Raw genomic sequence first — 16,571 nt, 5'->3', positions numbered from 1 at the left:
TGCAGAGAAAAATATTCTTATCCAGCAATAACGCTTCTGGCGAGACAATGTTCTGTGAAACATTTTTAATTTTTGAACATGGACTTTGAAGTTTAACTTGATAGTCGGCGTTTAGGTTTGTTGAATGGAAATAAAGTTTCCTCTGTAGTATCGGAGGCAGAGAATTACATCTTTAAATGGTGATATCGATGCGTGATTAATTTGCAAATAATACAATAATTTGAATTATTAGGTTTGGTTTATATCGGACTTTGGTGAATGGAAATATGTTCTTCCCCCCTGTAATATTTCTCCTGATTGCAGAGAAAAATATTCTTATCCAGCAATAACGCTTCTGGCGAGACAATGTTCTGTGAAACATTTTTAATTTTTGAACATGAACTTTGAAGTTTAACTTGATAGTCGGCGTTAGGTTTGTTGAATGGAAATAAAGTTTCCTCTGTAGTATCGGAGGCAGAGAATTACATCTTTAAGTGGTGATATCGATGCGTGATTAATTTGCAAATAATACAATAATTTGAATTATTAGGTTTGGTTTATATCGGACTTTGGTGAATAGAAATATGTTCCTCCCCTCTGTAATATTAGAAACGTAATTGAGAATTACACGAATCTTTAACGAAGTAACGATATCGATGCATGATACAGTTATTAATTTAAAATTAATATGGGATTGCAGTGACTCCATTGAAGAGTTAAAGTATCTTGCTCATAGATATGATACCATAGGAACGTTTTTAATGAACTTACAATTTTAGTTTGATAGTTGGAGTTTAGATTTGATTTATATCGAATTTTAGTGAATAGAAATAAATTTTCTCTGTGTAATATTAGAATCATAATATGACGATAGAAAATTACGTAAATCTTTAAGTAATGATATGCGTGATATAATTGTTAATTTAAAATTAGGTAAAAGTCGCAATAACTCTGGTAGTTAGCTTAAGGAACTTAATTTGAAGTGTCTGACTGATAGACAAATGTGCAATATAAAATTAATTGCAATCTTGGAATTAGAAATTAGAAGTATAGAATATTGATAGAAGTAGTTGCTTCTCATTAAGAAAATGTACTTTTAAAATATATATTCAAATACGAGGTGTTGATCACGAGTTAACGATCCTCGTACATTAGGGTACTGTCTAAGAAAACGGAAATTTCCAGCTATGTGCTTAGATTATAAGTTAGCCGAAGATCTGTTTCACTCGATAACCTACATTTCTTGTCATTTGACGAGATATCGCGTCGATTGGCAGAAAATCGAACGATGTAACACGCTGTTGTTTCCATTTTCCGTAATTAATGTCGATGTCACGACTCATTGTCAGAATAGGGACACGTGTCACGTGGATCGGTTGATTTCTGGCTTTGATACGCGATAAGCATGCTGAGATTGATGATCGTCAAAATGTTTGGCTGATAGAACGATTGTGGTGACTCTTTCAAATTAAAGAATTATCTAATAAAAATATGACAATATTGTGACTTTATGTTGTACGTTTTATAAGAAGGCTATTTGAAGCAAACTGTTGAAGATTTTCTCCAAGATATTTCGTTATTTTGTGAATTTCTTTTCAAGACTGAATCTTTTTACGATGTAAATGAAATTTCGTTTTTTTTTTTTTTTTTTTTAGATCATTAATAATAGAAGTGGAAATTTGTCGTTAGAGTAGAGATCAAAATAAGTTGCAGTTGCATTTAATTAAATAATAATTTACAGAGTAGATGCAACATTGAGCTTGGAAAGGTGAAGAAATAAAGAAGTTATTATTGTGAATAGTCTTTTTATAAAATATGTCTCGTTCTTCAACTAAATATTCTATGTACTATTAGAGTATCTAAATACTAAGACATTTATAAATACAATTACTTATATATATATATTAATTATACCGTACTACTTTAGATAAATGATTGAACAATTTGTAATGGACAAATATTTACCAGATTAATGTATTATAATAGTACCACTATTAGGCTACAAAATACTGCAACATTATTACTATTTATTATTACTGTATAAATTATTAAAATATTAGGCTACAATATATAAGACAAAACACTGCAACATTATTACTATTTATCATTACTGTATAAATTATTAAAATATTAAAGTTATACCACGTTAATTACACAATATTACTTTGTAATAATACGTGATTTACGTCCGAGACTTCTGCCTGAAGAAATTTATTTTCCGCTCGATCGGCTAATTTTCAGCATCGTGAGTTTCATCGTGTCGGCCGAAATCCCGCAAAAAAAAGTGAATACTATCATCGGTCAGTCCTTTGACTATAAAATCGAGTCGTTGAATTCCACTCGTGCGAGAGGCCGGAACGCTTAGTCTACGGCTGTTTCAGCGGCTCGACGGTGACTCGTCACGTCGAAATATAAACGGGCAGCTTAATTCACGTCGCGCGATTATCATATCGGCAAGGTGGAGGATTACGCGCGACAGCAAAACGTCTTTCTCGCGATCGAACATCCGTCATGGAACACGCTGACGGTGTTTAGAATCGGATTTCGAGACGTCCGACTGCAGGTTTTCGAATCGACAGGAACTTAGAGCATACAGATGAAGTGCAGGTCGATAAGTATTCTTCTTGTGCCAGAGTAGGGTCCGAGATTCTATAATTGTTCTATAATTGTTAATAATTGTCCTGAAATTGTTCTATAATTTTAATTTTCCTTCCGAGACAATGCGATCGTAACGTAGAGACATTTACGATCTTTGTATTTGATTTATTATAGATTTATTCTAATATTACAGATATTATAGTAATATATATTTATTATAGATGGTATTTGAGTTATTATAGAACGTGAAATATTTTGGAAATTTGTTGAATAGGCGTTTCTGACAATTTGTTTTAGATTCATTCTTTTGGTCGTGAATGTCACAATTCTTTTGAAGGCTGAGCTTTTAAAAAAAATATTTGTTTCAGTAATTGCGACACCAGGACGATTTTACTTGTTTTCAAAAAGAGTCGAGAAAATTTTTCAGAAACGCAATTTGCAAAAATTAATGAATCAAACGTAAAACATGTTCAAATAAAATCTAAAAGGATATTTTTATTAATGTCTTTCTAAATTAAAATTCTTATATTATTAGTATACTATTAGCATATTATACTATGCTTATGCTTTTATATTAAAGTTTTATACAGCTCTCCTTCTGATGATTTAATCATCATTTAATCCTCGATACGTGGAGAAAATGATCGTGAAATGCAGACCACTATATTTCACGTATGTTCTGTTTGTACATTTAAATTCTCGATCTACGAAACCTGCCTAATATCGGCACTACTCGCGAAGCTGCTTCGTGGAAAGGTCAATTCCCGCGAGTTTCCACCCTCTTCGCGATTTGTTTCGATCGAAGACTGTGGCTCGACGCGGCTGCTGGTCACAGCAGATCGCTGCGAAAATCTCTTTTATCGCTTCGGTTCTCGGTTGAATTCGAATCGGCGACGATCATCATTGGCGTGCAAGCGGAATTTGCAATAGCGCGTAGACACGCGTGAGACGAATGACGGAGCGGAGTGTTCGTGTTTGTCGAGAGTTATTGGCACTGTGTGTTTCGTACACGGTGCCGTGCGAATGCAGATGGTGAAACAATTGTTCATCCGTGCGTAAATCCACGCGTTTTCTTCCTTGACTCGTTGGTTCTGTTTTGATTGATTCTAATGTCGTTGGGAAAAATAAACGATGGGTTTTCGGTCGGTAAAAGTGAAGGAGCATTGTTGGGAAATCACGTTGAAATACACAATATTTCGATATATATAAAATATATATAAAATATATTTCCAAATAATTTCGATATATATAAAATTTGTAAAATATATTTCCAAATATATTTTGTATAAATTTTATATATATAGTTCGAAATATATTTTATCCTCTATCAAAAGGATAAAACGTTGAATATGTTTCATTTTCCAATACGTAGATAATATTTAGAGATAATCAACAAACTTGAATCTTGTTAAAGAATTGTTTTATCTAGTAAAATTTTATAAAATAAAAACATACCGTGGATTTTGGGCATTGTCATATTGTTACTTTAAAATTTTCTACATTTATTGTATAAAAATTCACTAGCTAACAAACCTAATGTTGATTTTCGGTTTTAATTTTATGATACTAATGTTAACACATCAATAGTAGGTACAGTATACATTATATTTCCTTTGAGATGTACAATGTCAAATTAATTTACAGTTTACTTCTACTTTTTTTTTTAACTTGAAAGAGCAGGTTTTCACTCGAAATCAAATCGTAGTTTTTCAAGTCTTCAATGCCGGTCTAACACTTTCACACTGAATTGAAAAGTATAAAATCTACAATTTCATTTTATTCGTTCAATTGATCCTTTTTTCTTCAACTTTTGTTGACAAATTTGACTTGCAAGTACTTGTTTTTCGTCTGCATAAAAAACCACGTATACAGTCGCACTCAGTTTTTCTTAGAATCCAATGTGGAAAGATTTTACGAGAAGCCTGAGAAATTCTCGGCGACACCAACGCTTCATTTCACGGAGCCTTTACTGTTAATTTGAAGAAACCTCGATGCGGCTTCTTTCTTAACCCTTTGGGGCTGGGAAGTGTTTACGAAAAAAAAAAAAAAAAAAAAAAAAAAAAAAGAAATGATGTCAGTGAATAATCAAACGTATCCAATCACGCCGATTTTTGCACTTCCTTTTTGCTTTAAATTTCTGTTCGTTGTATTAATGTTTGCTTGTTATTTTTTTCTTGTTGTTTTGATACGAGATGTTATGATATTATTCGATGAAAACGAGTGTCGCGGTGGTCTCGCTGATTAAGATTTATCGCATTTGAATTAGTGGATTGCTTTCTATAATACATACTTACTGTACGTGGAACTATGCAAATATTTATTTCGAGAGTGTTGATAATCTTCAAGACTGCGGATGTTTGTGCATTTTTCACAAATCTTGACGAACGTATAATGGAATATCCAGATTATTTATTACACTATTCAGTGCAGCTGATTCGGAACAAATTTCTGTTGAAATTTCTTTACTCTCTTTAGTTAATTTGGCTAATTTAAATAACAAACTTCTTTAATTAACAATTTTTAATTAACACGTTGGTAAAGAACACAACGTAGAAAGCAGAAATTATTTACTGTTTATGTATATAAAACTATATATATACATTTACTGTTTCTGAGGATAAATTTTTTTCGCCTGACATATTTATTCATTGATTTCTTTCTCCTCTCGCGAACGAATCATTTAAATATCAATGGAGTCTATTGAAACTTCACAGGATCGATCCTTTCCCGCGGTAATATAACACATGTGGTAATGCTTCTAGACTTAAAAAAAAAAAAAAAAAGAAAAATAGCAACAAGTAGGCTCTAGAAGTCCACTCTTCTTCCTTGTCTGCTTTATTCATGAGACCACTCTCCTACAAATTACCATGTGCATGTATTTAGAAATCTTTCCAGGAAAGCATAGGAGACGTAGGAATACCAAAATGGCAGGATGTTGAGTATAATTCTTTGAATTTTTTTAATCCTTCGAACGAAACCAGTGCTTCTATCCATTCGTCTCTTTTAATTATAAAAATATATTAAAGTAATTTTTCTCTAATAGATATGTATATCTTTTAAAATGTAAATGTATGTGTTTTTACAATTGAAAAGAATTCGAAGTCGAAGGAAATCATTCTTTTTTGTTTTATGAAAAAATTATAGGTGCTAATGAATCCCTTCGGTTAAAGTACAGTTCAGTTAAAACCTAGTATACATTTCTAGAGCTAGAATTCATTTAAAACCTCTAGTATACACTTCTAGAGCTAGAATTCATTTAAATTCTCTGATAATCTCAATGGTATGCCTCAGTTATTTCAACGATACGTGTCCACTTTTTTTTTTTTTTTAATTCTGTCCCATACCTAACACAGAGACATTTATCGCCCTTCAACGTGGTGCATTATCATTTACGAATATTATCGTTTTGGAATTCGAGGCAGTCTAATCGAGTTTAGTAACGACGAGACGACCCCTACGGTATTCAGCGTGCTCAAACAGTGGTTCTCAATTCTCTTTCAATACCTATCTATTTTCTGTTTTTTTTTTTTCAGTTCTTTTATTTTTTTTTTTTTATACTTCCATTCTTACTAGTGTTTTCTACGATTCTACACTGTAAGTTTTTTTTACTAATTAAATAAGTTTAAACGTAACATTTTCCACAAAACTTCCACACGACTTCAAACACGTCGAATCGTATTGAAACATTTTAAAAGTAACCCTTCGAAGCTTTTAATTTTGGAACGAGTCTTAATTTTTAATATTAAGGAAAGGAAAAGGAAATTTCCAAATTTGTCCCAAAATTTGTCATTGTTTTATAATTCAAATGACAATTATCAATTCGAACGTAAATCAAAGAACTTTCTTGACTGACCAGAGATCTTTCTTCAAACTTCCGTGCTGTCTCGCAGATTTTTCGCAAAGAAATTCCATCGACGATCCGAGACCCGAACTATAAATTTTCCTTCCTTCCCTTCGTGTGCTGACGATTTCTTTGGCCCAATATTTTTGCACGTCAGCCGCCGCGGCGGTTGTTCTAGCGTTAAAACAAAAGTCGGTCCGTGCCGAAGAGCCAAGGCTAGTACCGAGGTTAGTTCTGCCACGAATACGTCCGGGTATTCGGACGTATGTTGGCCTTTCCGTAACGCCCCTTTGATCGAGGAATCAACGTGGCTAGCCGGCTTCGTAGCGAGCTGCCGTCGAAAATAGAGAACCTGGCGGACGTGGCATCGCCGGGAACGTGGCCAGGCATTCCCATGGTAGGTCCCCCAAAGTGCGTGCTTCTCATTCTGTCTCGCCTAGACGCCATTAGGATCGCCCGTCTCTCTCCCTGGCCCCCATCGTGCTCCAACATCTTCCTATCGACACCGATAGAAAACCACCTGTTTTCGTCACCGCCGGCTCTCTCTCTCATCTTTCGCTTACCAATTTACCTGTGAAATTTGAAATTTACCTTTCTCGAGCTTACCAAATTGCACGACGCTCGACACCGATCAAATCCGAAGCTGTTGTATTCCTAACATCAATTCAAATAAAATATTAAGAGTCAACGATCCAAGCTTAACTGGGTTGTTTCTATTTCGATCGAAAGCTACAGAGAGGTAGCTGGATAATTTAATTTCCGCTGGCAGCTGATTCGCGGACCATAACGAGTGACCGAACAGTATTCATATTTATTAATTATTTACTTTAATATATTTAAATATATTTATTAATTGTATACTTAAATATATTAATTATATACTGACCGAATAATATTCATATTTATTAATTATTTACTTCAATATATTTAAATATATTTATTAATTATATTTAAATATACTTAAGTTTATAATTAATAATTTATTAATTATAAAAAAACATATTTAAATATATTTAAGCATATAATTAATAAATATATTTAATTATATTAAACTAAATATATTTAAATATGTTTATTTATAATTAATAAATTATTAATTATATATTTAAATATATTTAAATATATTCAAGTATATAATTAATAAATATATTTAAATATATTTATTAATTATATACTTAAATAATATATTTTAAAACGTACTTCAATTATATATTTTATATATTTATTAAAACTGAGAAAATGTTGCAATTTGGGGCAAAAAATTCTCGACGTGGCCAAAGAAGTTAACCGAAGGCAGAGTTTTCGACACTTCTTCTGTAAATGCGATCGATCGAGTTGTCTGTATTTATTGGCGGACCAGTTCGCTTCGGTCTAACAAATTGATTCAATAGAGGAGGAAAGAAAGGGAAGGGTCGTCGAGAGTTAATGTAGTTTCCATTCTCTTTGCCTAAAGCGTCTCGTTGATTGGATCGAGCTAGGAAAAAGTGTATGAGCTTATTTAATCTTCGGTCCTGGTTAGATATGAGTGAAGGATGGGAAATTCTGAACCGACGATAGTGGGATCGAAGCGTTGATTAAAGAGGCGCGATGCTTTTCCCTTGCAATTTTTGTCTGCCTTTTTAATCAGTAGTTTGCTTGTATCTGAATGGTATAATTTTTTTTTTTTTCCTACAATCTTCGTTACTTTTTTCTCTTTTTTTAAATTTCTTGGAACATTTGTCATCTCAAGTATAGTTTCGCTTAAAGTTCCTGCAGACTTGCACAGCTATTACAAAAAAAGTCTCACCGAGAGTTAATATTTATTACACGCAGTGACTCAAAAAATTGATTGATTCAACACAACGTGTTTTCCTTTTTCTTAATCCTTATTGAACAAAATAAACGAGAGCAGTTTTCAATAAAAACAATTTGTCTAAAGTACGAGTTAGCTTTCTCTTTTTGTCTTTGCAATTTCAGTTTGAAGTCTCAGCACGTGCGATCAATTTCTTTGAGTTACAAGTATAAGCGTGGACTAAAGATTAAATTCAATTATCCTTGTTTCATGTGTTCGTAATGAAGATTTCCAAGTCAATTGAATGATAACAAGTATGCTGAGAAATACAAAATCAGGATTAATAAAAATTGGGACAGGTCTGTGCTAATTAGTTTGGGCAAACTAAACGGACATAATAATCAACACGCTATGTAAACTGAAAGATCGACTTGCAAGATCAAGTACAGACTGTTCACCTGTGAAGCTAGTGATAGCTTTCAATTAGAATAGTCGTCAATTTCTCGCTTAAAAACCGTCTCGTTTTTGTTGTTGTCAATCTTCCTCGCAATCCATTTCGCAAAAACCTGACTCTTATTTCTCACACGTGACTTACGAATCGTGTGGCAGGTTGCCTTGTAAATATGTCATTGCACGTCATTACAAGTTTCAATCGCACTTCGTCATCCACTCATTGTCCATTGAGTTCGTATACGTGCGCGTATGTAAAATGTATCCCCGACGTGTACTTCACATTCGAAATCATCGTTTCACGCTGAAAGCAAACAGATAATAACTCGAGCTTCGCTTTTCTCGATAAATGCTCGAAGACACGTCGATCGGTTGCTACGTTTAGTATTATCGGCCGGTTAATAACAAGCGAAGACGATGAGATTTGCTGCACGAAACCGCGAGCCGAAAGCGTGTCATTAGCGTACAGAATGTGGCGTCCTCTCACCGGAGGCGCTTCCTCCTCCTCCTCCTCCTCCTCCTTCCCGATGGTCTGGCAATATTTCTGAATACGTTTGTATCTCTTTTATTCTGCCACCCCCCCTTTTCTTTTTTTTTTTTTTTTTCCTCGGCGGTCGTCTCTGGCGATCGGGCAGCAGGCTCGAAGCCCGGTGTTCTCACGAAAGCGCACGCCAACGCCCTGGGCATGCCCTGATTTTCCACGAAAATCATTTCTGTAAATTACACGTCTCTCTGCCCCCATAGAAAAGTTCGGTTTCTCGCGAAAAAACGCTCCGCTCGCCGCGGATTTTTGTTTAGAATTCTCGCGTTTCCGCGCTGCGTACCGATACCGATGGGTAAATTTGGAGAAATTGTTTCGCGAAGCATTGAGCTAACAATCGTTCGATGGTAATTTTGTCACTCGATGCTGAACGGAAGAATGTATTTTTTTTTTTATTTTTCATTGCTGAAACTTTAGCAATGGAAAAACATTGCGTGCCTTCTTTACAAGCGGATTAGAAGATAGTTGATAGTGTTGGTAAAAACTGATGAAAAAAAATGGAGTAAAATTTGAAATTAAGCAGGGGAAAAGGAGGAATTATTAAATTTATTAACAGTTGCTAAAGTAAATTTTTGTCTACAGCTTAAGGATGATTGGCTTTTAAAGGGGTTAAGCATATCGAATAATCCTTGACCATTACTCGTTTTTATTTTTTATATATGTGTATATCCACTGTCACACTGTGTTTAAGAATATAAAGTATAATTTTCTTTCTTTGTTTTTAAATTAGACTTGCAAATTTGAAATTACACGAGTGCAACTTTGAATTTTGCCAGTAGCCAGTCCAGTCTTTGTTTCACATAAAACGTGTAACTCGTAAGTGTACAGAAGTTGTAGAGACATGTCTTACAGTGACATTGTTTTCTTTTTTTTTTTTTTTTTGTTTATCCTATTCAAGCAACGAAAAAAATCTCGCGCAAATTTCTTCAAAGATGTCCAACACTCAACGAGTCGTTTATTCTTCCTACTCCAGAATATATCTAGCAAGCTCTTCTAGACTCTAAATACCCAGTCTCCAAATTACACGTAGCAACGCGATATTCATCACATTCATCTTCTCCAAGGTTCTCAAAACGATCTTTAGCCGGTCGTTTAAGAGATCAAAGAGAAAGAAAAGGATCTGTGGTCTAACTGTTTTGTTCGTATGTATGTCGTACGAACTAAACGAGGTTTATCGTTGGGTTTATTCTGTTTGATGTTTAGATTAGCTTTATTAATAATCCATTAACCATATGGAATTTGTATTTAAAACTGCGTGAAACACAGTTTAGCAAGAATTGACAAAGTAGGTAAGGAAAGAGAATGTTGTAATTTTGAATATATTATAGAGGTAATACTTAGGCAAAAGTCCATGTGATTAATATCATAATATCATAAATGTTACGTTTTGAATATTTTATTTATTTCATACATGTTTGTACTTTTTCTATTTTTCATAAAACTTTCATTTCGTGTCGATGGTGAAAATAAACTTTTAACAAATATCATTCTTTGACTTATGTATTATGTACTTAATCTTTTTTAATCTTGAAACTAATGGAATTATTGTTTCAAGTTCTACGAGCGAAAAGCAAAACTACGTGTGATAAGATACCGTTCTCTTTTAGGAGAACAGTTGAAAGATAGACAAAATACGACACACGATATTATTTTTAAAATCGCAGGCTTGCGTTATTGTATAAACCGTACTTTTCACATAAGAAATAATTATTAACCAGACTGCGTATTCAACTGATTAACTAAGATGTGGATTTTATGCATTTATGGGAAAGTGGTAGTTGTAAAACTGTGCAAATCACATAAAGAAAAGTATCTATACAAAATATCCAGAGTATAATAGTATAATATAATATAGTATAATATAATATAACATAATATAGTATAATATATACTATAATATAGTATAATATATAGTATAGTATATATTATATTATAATATAGTATAATATATACTGTACTATAATTAACTATACTATATTATGGTATAGTATATATTATAATATAGTATTATATATAGTATAATATAATATAACATGATATATATAATATATATAATGTATATAATATAATATAATATAATATAATATAATATAATGTAATATAATATAATATAATATAATATAATGTAATATAATATAATATAATATAATATAATATAATATAATATATCAGATAAAACAAATTTCCTCGACAATGAGAAATTTTGATTTCTGATCTTCCTGGAAATTTTTGAAATTCCTCGTTTCTGACGTTTGTTCGCAATTATTCGCGTCGTGTGCGTAACACGCCCGTCTGCGATCGCTTTTTGCCTCTAAACCGTTCCAGCCGATTTTTTTGTCGGATCCCAGCTGTTCGATGAAACGAACCCGACGATCAACCAGTGCAGGAATCCTAATGTCAAGGTTGAGTCGTTATCGTGCTCGGGCATCGTGCGCGTGGTTTCTGCGAATCGCGGATCTGTCCCGCCGGAGCTGAAAGACGAATCGAACACGATTCACACCCACGTACGTACGTGCGTGCATGTGCACGTGAAGCACGTGCATGTTTATACGAAATCGAGAGCCATTGACTTTTTCACCTTCGGACTCAGAATCGTCGGCAGCGGGTGGAGATCGGTGAAATAAATCTTCCTCTATCTCGAAACTGCGTCTAGTAATGCAACGGAGGGAAAAATGTGGCCAATAATTTCGTCGATTGTGGTAAAATTGATCGACCCGTTGACGCAGTCTTGACAATGGAATATGACTTGGAAGTGATCAAACGATCAACTATCAATTGTTGATCGTTTTTTGGTATCGGAATTTAGATTTAATTTAATTTTCAGTATCCGGAGCTTGGGTTTTGAAATTGTGTGATATTAATAGAGTTAGGAAAATGAAAAGAAATGAATATTTTGAAAAACTGCTGGCTACTAGGATAATTTTTAAGTAGTGTCATAAGTTTTATTCTTTCTTTATATCTATTTCTCTTTACCAAAAACTAAAATTGAAATTGAAATTATTTCTAACTAGTAGGTTCATTGTAAAAAAAAAAAAAAAAAAAAAAAAAGAAAACAATTTGTAATATTTCATAAAAATCCTCATAAATCTACATTTTTATGAATTTAATTTTAATTTCTTTGATACCGGTTTAGTCGTAGTTTAGTCGTCGTTAATTCCAATTTTAACAGGCGAACATCAATCCAAGCAGATAGAGAAATTTATCACGCTGGACTTTTACAAATTTTCGTACACACAGCCTTCGTCTTAACCTTCTACGCTAATAGACACATTGAAACTGCAAAAATACCAGAATATTTGACAATGTCCACCTGTATGAGTAATCAAGGTCTCGATGATCCAATGTTTAGACACAGTTTCAGACGATCCTTTCAAAAAGAAACAGAAGTACAAGCAGAAGCCGAGAAACTCTGTTCTGTAACTCCATTCTTCTCTGCCTCGATCCAACGTTGGCCTAAACGATAGCATTGTACATTGTAGACACGCTTTGCAGAGCCTCAGTTCTCAAGCCCAAGCGAAATAGAAAACCCGAAGTATGTTTCAAACGATTTCTAGTCCGCGTACTAAAATCCTATTGGCTCTAACTCTTGACGTAAAGTAGTTAAATCGGGACAGCGGCAAGAGGAGTCGTAGAACAGGGTCGTGAAAATTCTCTCTTCCTCGGATTCCTCCTCGTCCTCTGCTTCCACTTCTATTTCTTCCGAAAGAACCTTGACCCGAATTCCGGCCAACAATGTGGCGAGCGCGGGCAAGCTTTCTAGTTTCAGCCGTAGAATTCCACCGCTTTTTTGTTCAGCCGTACGTACACCTCCGGTTTCACCGGAGGTTGCGTTACGTAAACCGTGTCCTTTCGTGCCATCGGGCCGAGCACGAGCGAGAATTAGCCCGCTCCGCCGTTGCAACCCTAGAATCCGACGATTATTTTTCGCTTCATTTATCACGTGCTACTTAGTAGCCGGTTTTCGTTTCCTGGCGTAGGGAACCGTTCGGAGATTATTCCTGGACGAGTCGCAGCTACCTTCGGCGCGGGCAGCAGCTATAATTGAGTGGTGAGCAACGTGCTCCATTAGGAGGATACGAATTTTACGGTGAAAATCTACCACTTGCGCATGGCAGTCGTTACTAGGAATTTGCGCGAGTGAAATAACGATAATGTAAATGGTTGGAATTTTTTACAAAAGTTTCGAAGATTTTAAAATTATTTCGAGATATGTTTGAATTGTTCCATGCGCTTGAAATTTTCATTTTGTAATATACACGGTGATTATTTCTGTGAAATTACGCGGATGTATAATGGTATAAATATTTTTAAAACGCATATTTTAAAGTATCTAAGTTCTGATCTCTTGAGATTTTGTATATTATATATATTATTATAAATTAAATATATAATATATATATATTATAATATATATAAAATAAAATTTTATATTGTAAAATATATATATATAATATTTATAATTATATATTTTATATATTATTATATATTATTATATTTATATATATTATATTTATAATTATGTATTTTATATATTATAAAATTTTATATATATTATTATATTTATAATTATGTATTTTATATATATTATAAATTAAATATATAATATATATATATATTATAATATGTATAAAATAAAATTTTATATTATAAAATATATATTATTATATTTATAATTATATATTTTATATATCATTATATATAACACTATCATTTAGCTGTAATGAGCTCGATATGCAATAGTTTACAAAAGTATTTCGACATTTGTCGACATACGAAATATCGACGCGTACATCGCACGTGCAAAAACATTTAAAATTTTGATTAGCACCAACTTGGAAATGTAAATAGAAATTACTATAAATATTTTACCGTAAATGTAATAAATGTTAAACATTGTCTCACTGAATATTGAGATTGAATATTTGTCAACGTAATGAATAGTTGTTAAATAGTGAAACATGCATGTCTATATTTGTACTCAACGTCTTTCAGTTTCTTTGCGTTGTTTCAGACCTATTTTAAGCTTAATCAGTGCTGATAAAAATTTAAAAATTTTTAAGTTTACAGAAGAATTTTAGAATTATACCTGTGTATGTAGATTAGTGTAAAAAATATTGTTTGGACGTTGGTTAAATATTGGGGTAGTCTTCTATTTTCACTGTTTTCGCGATTTTTTCGCATCTCGATCGATTTCGGGATTTCGATGCCTGTTATTTTGAGGAAGAGAACACGAAGATCCGCGGTGTGGACGGTTCGTGGTTTCATTTCCTCAATTGCGGTGTTGCAAAGTGTCGACAGAATGGCCCAAGATGTTGGGGGAAATTTTTTTGTCGAACATTATTGTTGAATCTTCGTAAAGATTGTTTGACCACTAGAAAGATTGTATTTTTCTTTTCGTATATTTTCGGAAGTTTTCTTACTTAAGGGAAACCTAATGGTAGGTTACGTTTCGACTAATCTGTACTTAATTTATACAATATAGTTTGTGCCATTTTCTACAATTTGTATTAATTTATACGATGCTACGTTAGAAAGTGTAGATCGAAGGTTGAGAAATTCGTTTAGTACATGGCGTACGAAACTTTTTACGCTATATTTTTACACACGGTTACGTAACAACGAAGATTAATGGAAATGAATATTCACCTGTAGAAAAAAAGTAGAAAATAGAATATTACAGATGTTCGATTCGTTGAAAAGTAACAAGTGGGTATTTTTTTCTATCGACCACTCTGTAAGAAGAAATTTTTTAACACTTTAGATTTTTAGATCTAAAAGATTAGACAGCCAATAGAGTGAAAGGATTTCGAAAGATTAAACGATCTTTACAAATTTCGTGCACGAGTCCTCTCATTTTTTTCTTATTTTTAACCTTTTCGTCTTCAAGAACCGGACCTCCAGCTCGATGTCACAAGTAGAGAAAAATGTTCACAACTATTCAAAGTCACAGTTCCATACGAAATCTCACGCTTTCGTTTCTTTATTATCCACAAAAAATTCCGCGAAATTGAGCAATCATCCACCGATGATTAACGGGCAATTTAACGGGCTGAAAATTTTCTACCCTTCGCGGACCATAACGAATGACCGAACCGTATATTGGTCGAATAATTGGTCGCTTTCTGTTTCTTTTCAACTTGTACGATACAATAATTGGATAGAAATTATTAACAATTATTAACTTATCATTTTGCCTAGGTTTAAATATGTTTATTAATATATTTAATAAATAATAAATAATAAATATTATTAATTCTAAATAAATATATTTAAATATATTTATTAATTATATACTCAAATAATATATTTATTATTTAAGTATATTTAAATAGAGTATAGAGTAGAGTTAAGTATATTTATATTTAAATAAAACTGAGAAAATGTTGCAAAAGAATTCTTGACATGCGTGACACCTTAAACCCTTTCTTCTTGTTACTCGATAAATTAAATTCGTCAAATTATCACGCAGCCATGCGCTACGTATTTCGTACATCACATCACGAACGAAGAATTTCTCACAATTCTCGCTTGTCTTAGCATCTCATCGCCCTCTTCCTTATATTTCTCTCGCTCTGTTCCTTTTCCCCTGCTTCGTAACCTGTTCCTTGGCTCTCTTCCTTCCTCTCTCTGTATTCCTTCTTTTCTCTCTCTCTCTCTCTCGTCTCTCCCCTGGGGCCTGATGTCACGAAAACGGTCTCTCTCTCTCTCTCTCTCTCTCTCTCTCGAGCTCTCGAGCTCTCTTCGGTTCCACGCGATAAGAGAAACGTGTTCTGGCCCCCACGTAGTAACCGTGTACCGTGTGGTCATCAAATAGCGACTTGGGCCGAGTTGGCGTGAATCTTGCGTCATTGACGCGGCTGCCGCCCATGAATGAAATCGTGGAGGCGCACGTGTGCAGCTCGCGAACTCCGCCGGCATTTAAATACGATTTAAAGCGAACGTGGCTCGAGAACGGGTTGCGGAGGTCGCGTTTTAACCGTGAACGAGCGTGAGAACGATTCGTCGTTGTCCAAGGGGGCCGTTCCGCCTGCACGCCTCGCCGACTTCACCCGCCATTTTAGGACAGGAATCTGCTTTCCCTTTTTCTTCGTCCCCCCTTTTTTTTTTTTTCTTTCTGTCTTTCTTTTCTCTCAACCTCCCCCGGTTCAACTCGGAATGTTGCAACTTGTCGGATACTTTGACTCGAGCTCTTCCTTCGGTTTCTCTCTATTGTTTTTTTCTTCCTCTCTTTGTTCCTTTAATATACAGAATTTTGGAACTTGCAGTCTGTGACATTTTGGAGCTTGGTTTATTGTAAAATCGGTAGAATATATTTTCTCATGCTTTATTTTTTTTTTTTTTTTTTTTTTTTTAGCTTCCGTATGTTTCTGTATATTTTTGGAATTTATTTT

At 33.7% G+C, this 16,571-nt stretch overlaps 1 protein-coding gene across 1 annotated transcript in view; it reads left to right on the top strand.

The window, feature by feature from the left end:
• LOC122533381 (tRNA dimethylallyltransferase-like) overlaps positions 1-4,989 on the top strand; it is a 109,933-nt gene extending 104,944 nt beyond the window's left edge. The window contains exon 5 of the mRNA XM_043663023.1: positions 4,470-4,989. Within this exon, the coding sequence (XP_043518958.1) occupies positions 4,470-4,553 (84 nt within the window). The 3' untranslated portion in view covers positions 4,554-4,989. The remainder of the gene's footprint in view (positions 1-4,469) is intronic.
• The last annotated feature ends 11,582 nt before the right edge of the window (positions 4,990-16,571 follow it).

This window comes from Frieseomelitta varia, unplaced genomic scaffold, assembly GCF_011392965.1.
Source record: "Frieseomelitta varia isolate USP_RPSP 00005682 unplaced genomic scaffold, Fvar_1.2 scaffold_523, whole genome shotgun sequence".
In the NCBI taxonomy this organism is placed as follows: domain Eukaryota; kingdom Metazoa; phylum Arthropoda; class Insecta; order Hymenoptera; family Apidae; genus Frieseomelitta; species Frieseomelitta varia.
Note: the sequence above shows the minus strand (reverse complement) of the source record. Positions and strands in the feature narration are given on the sequence as shown.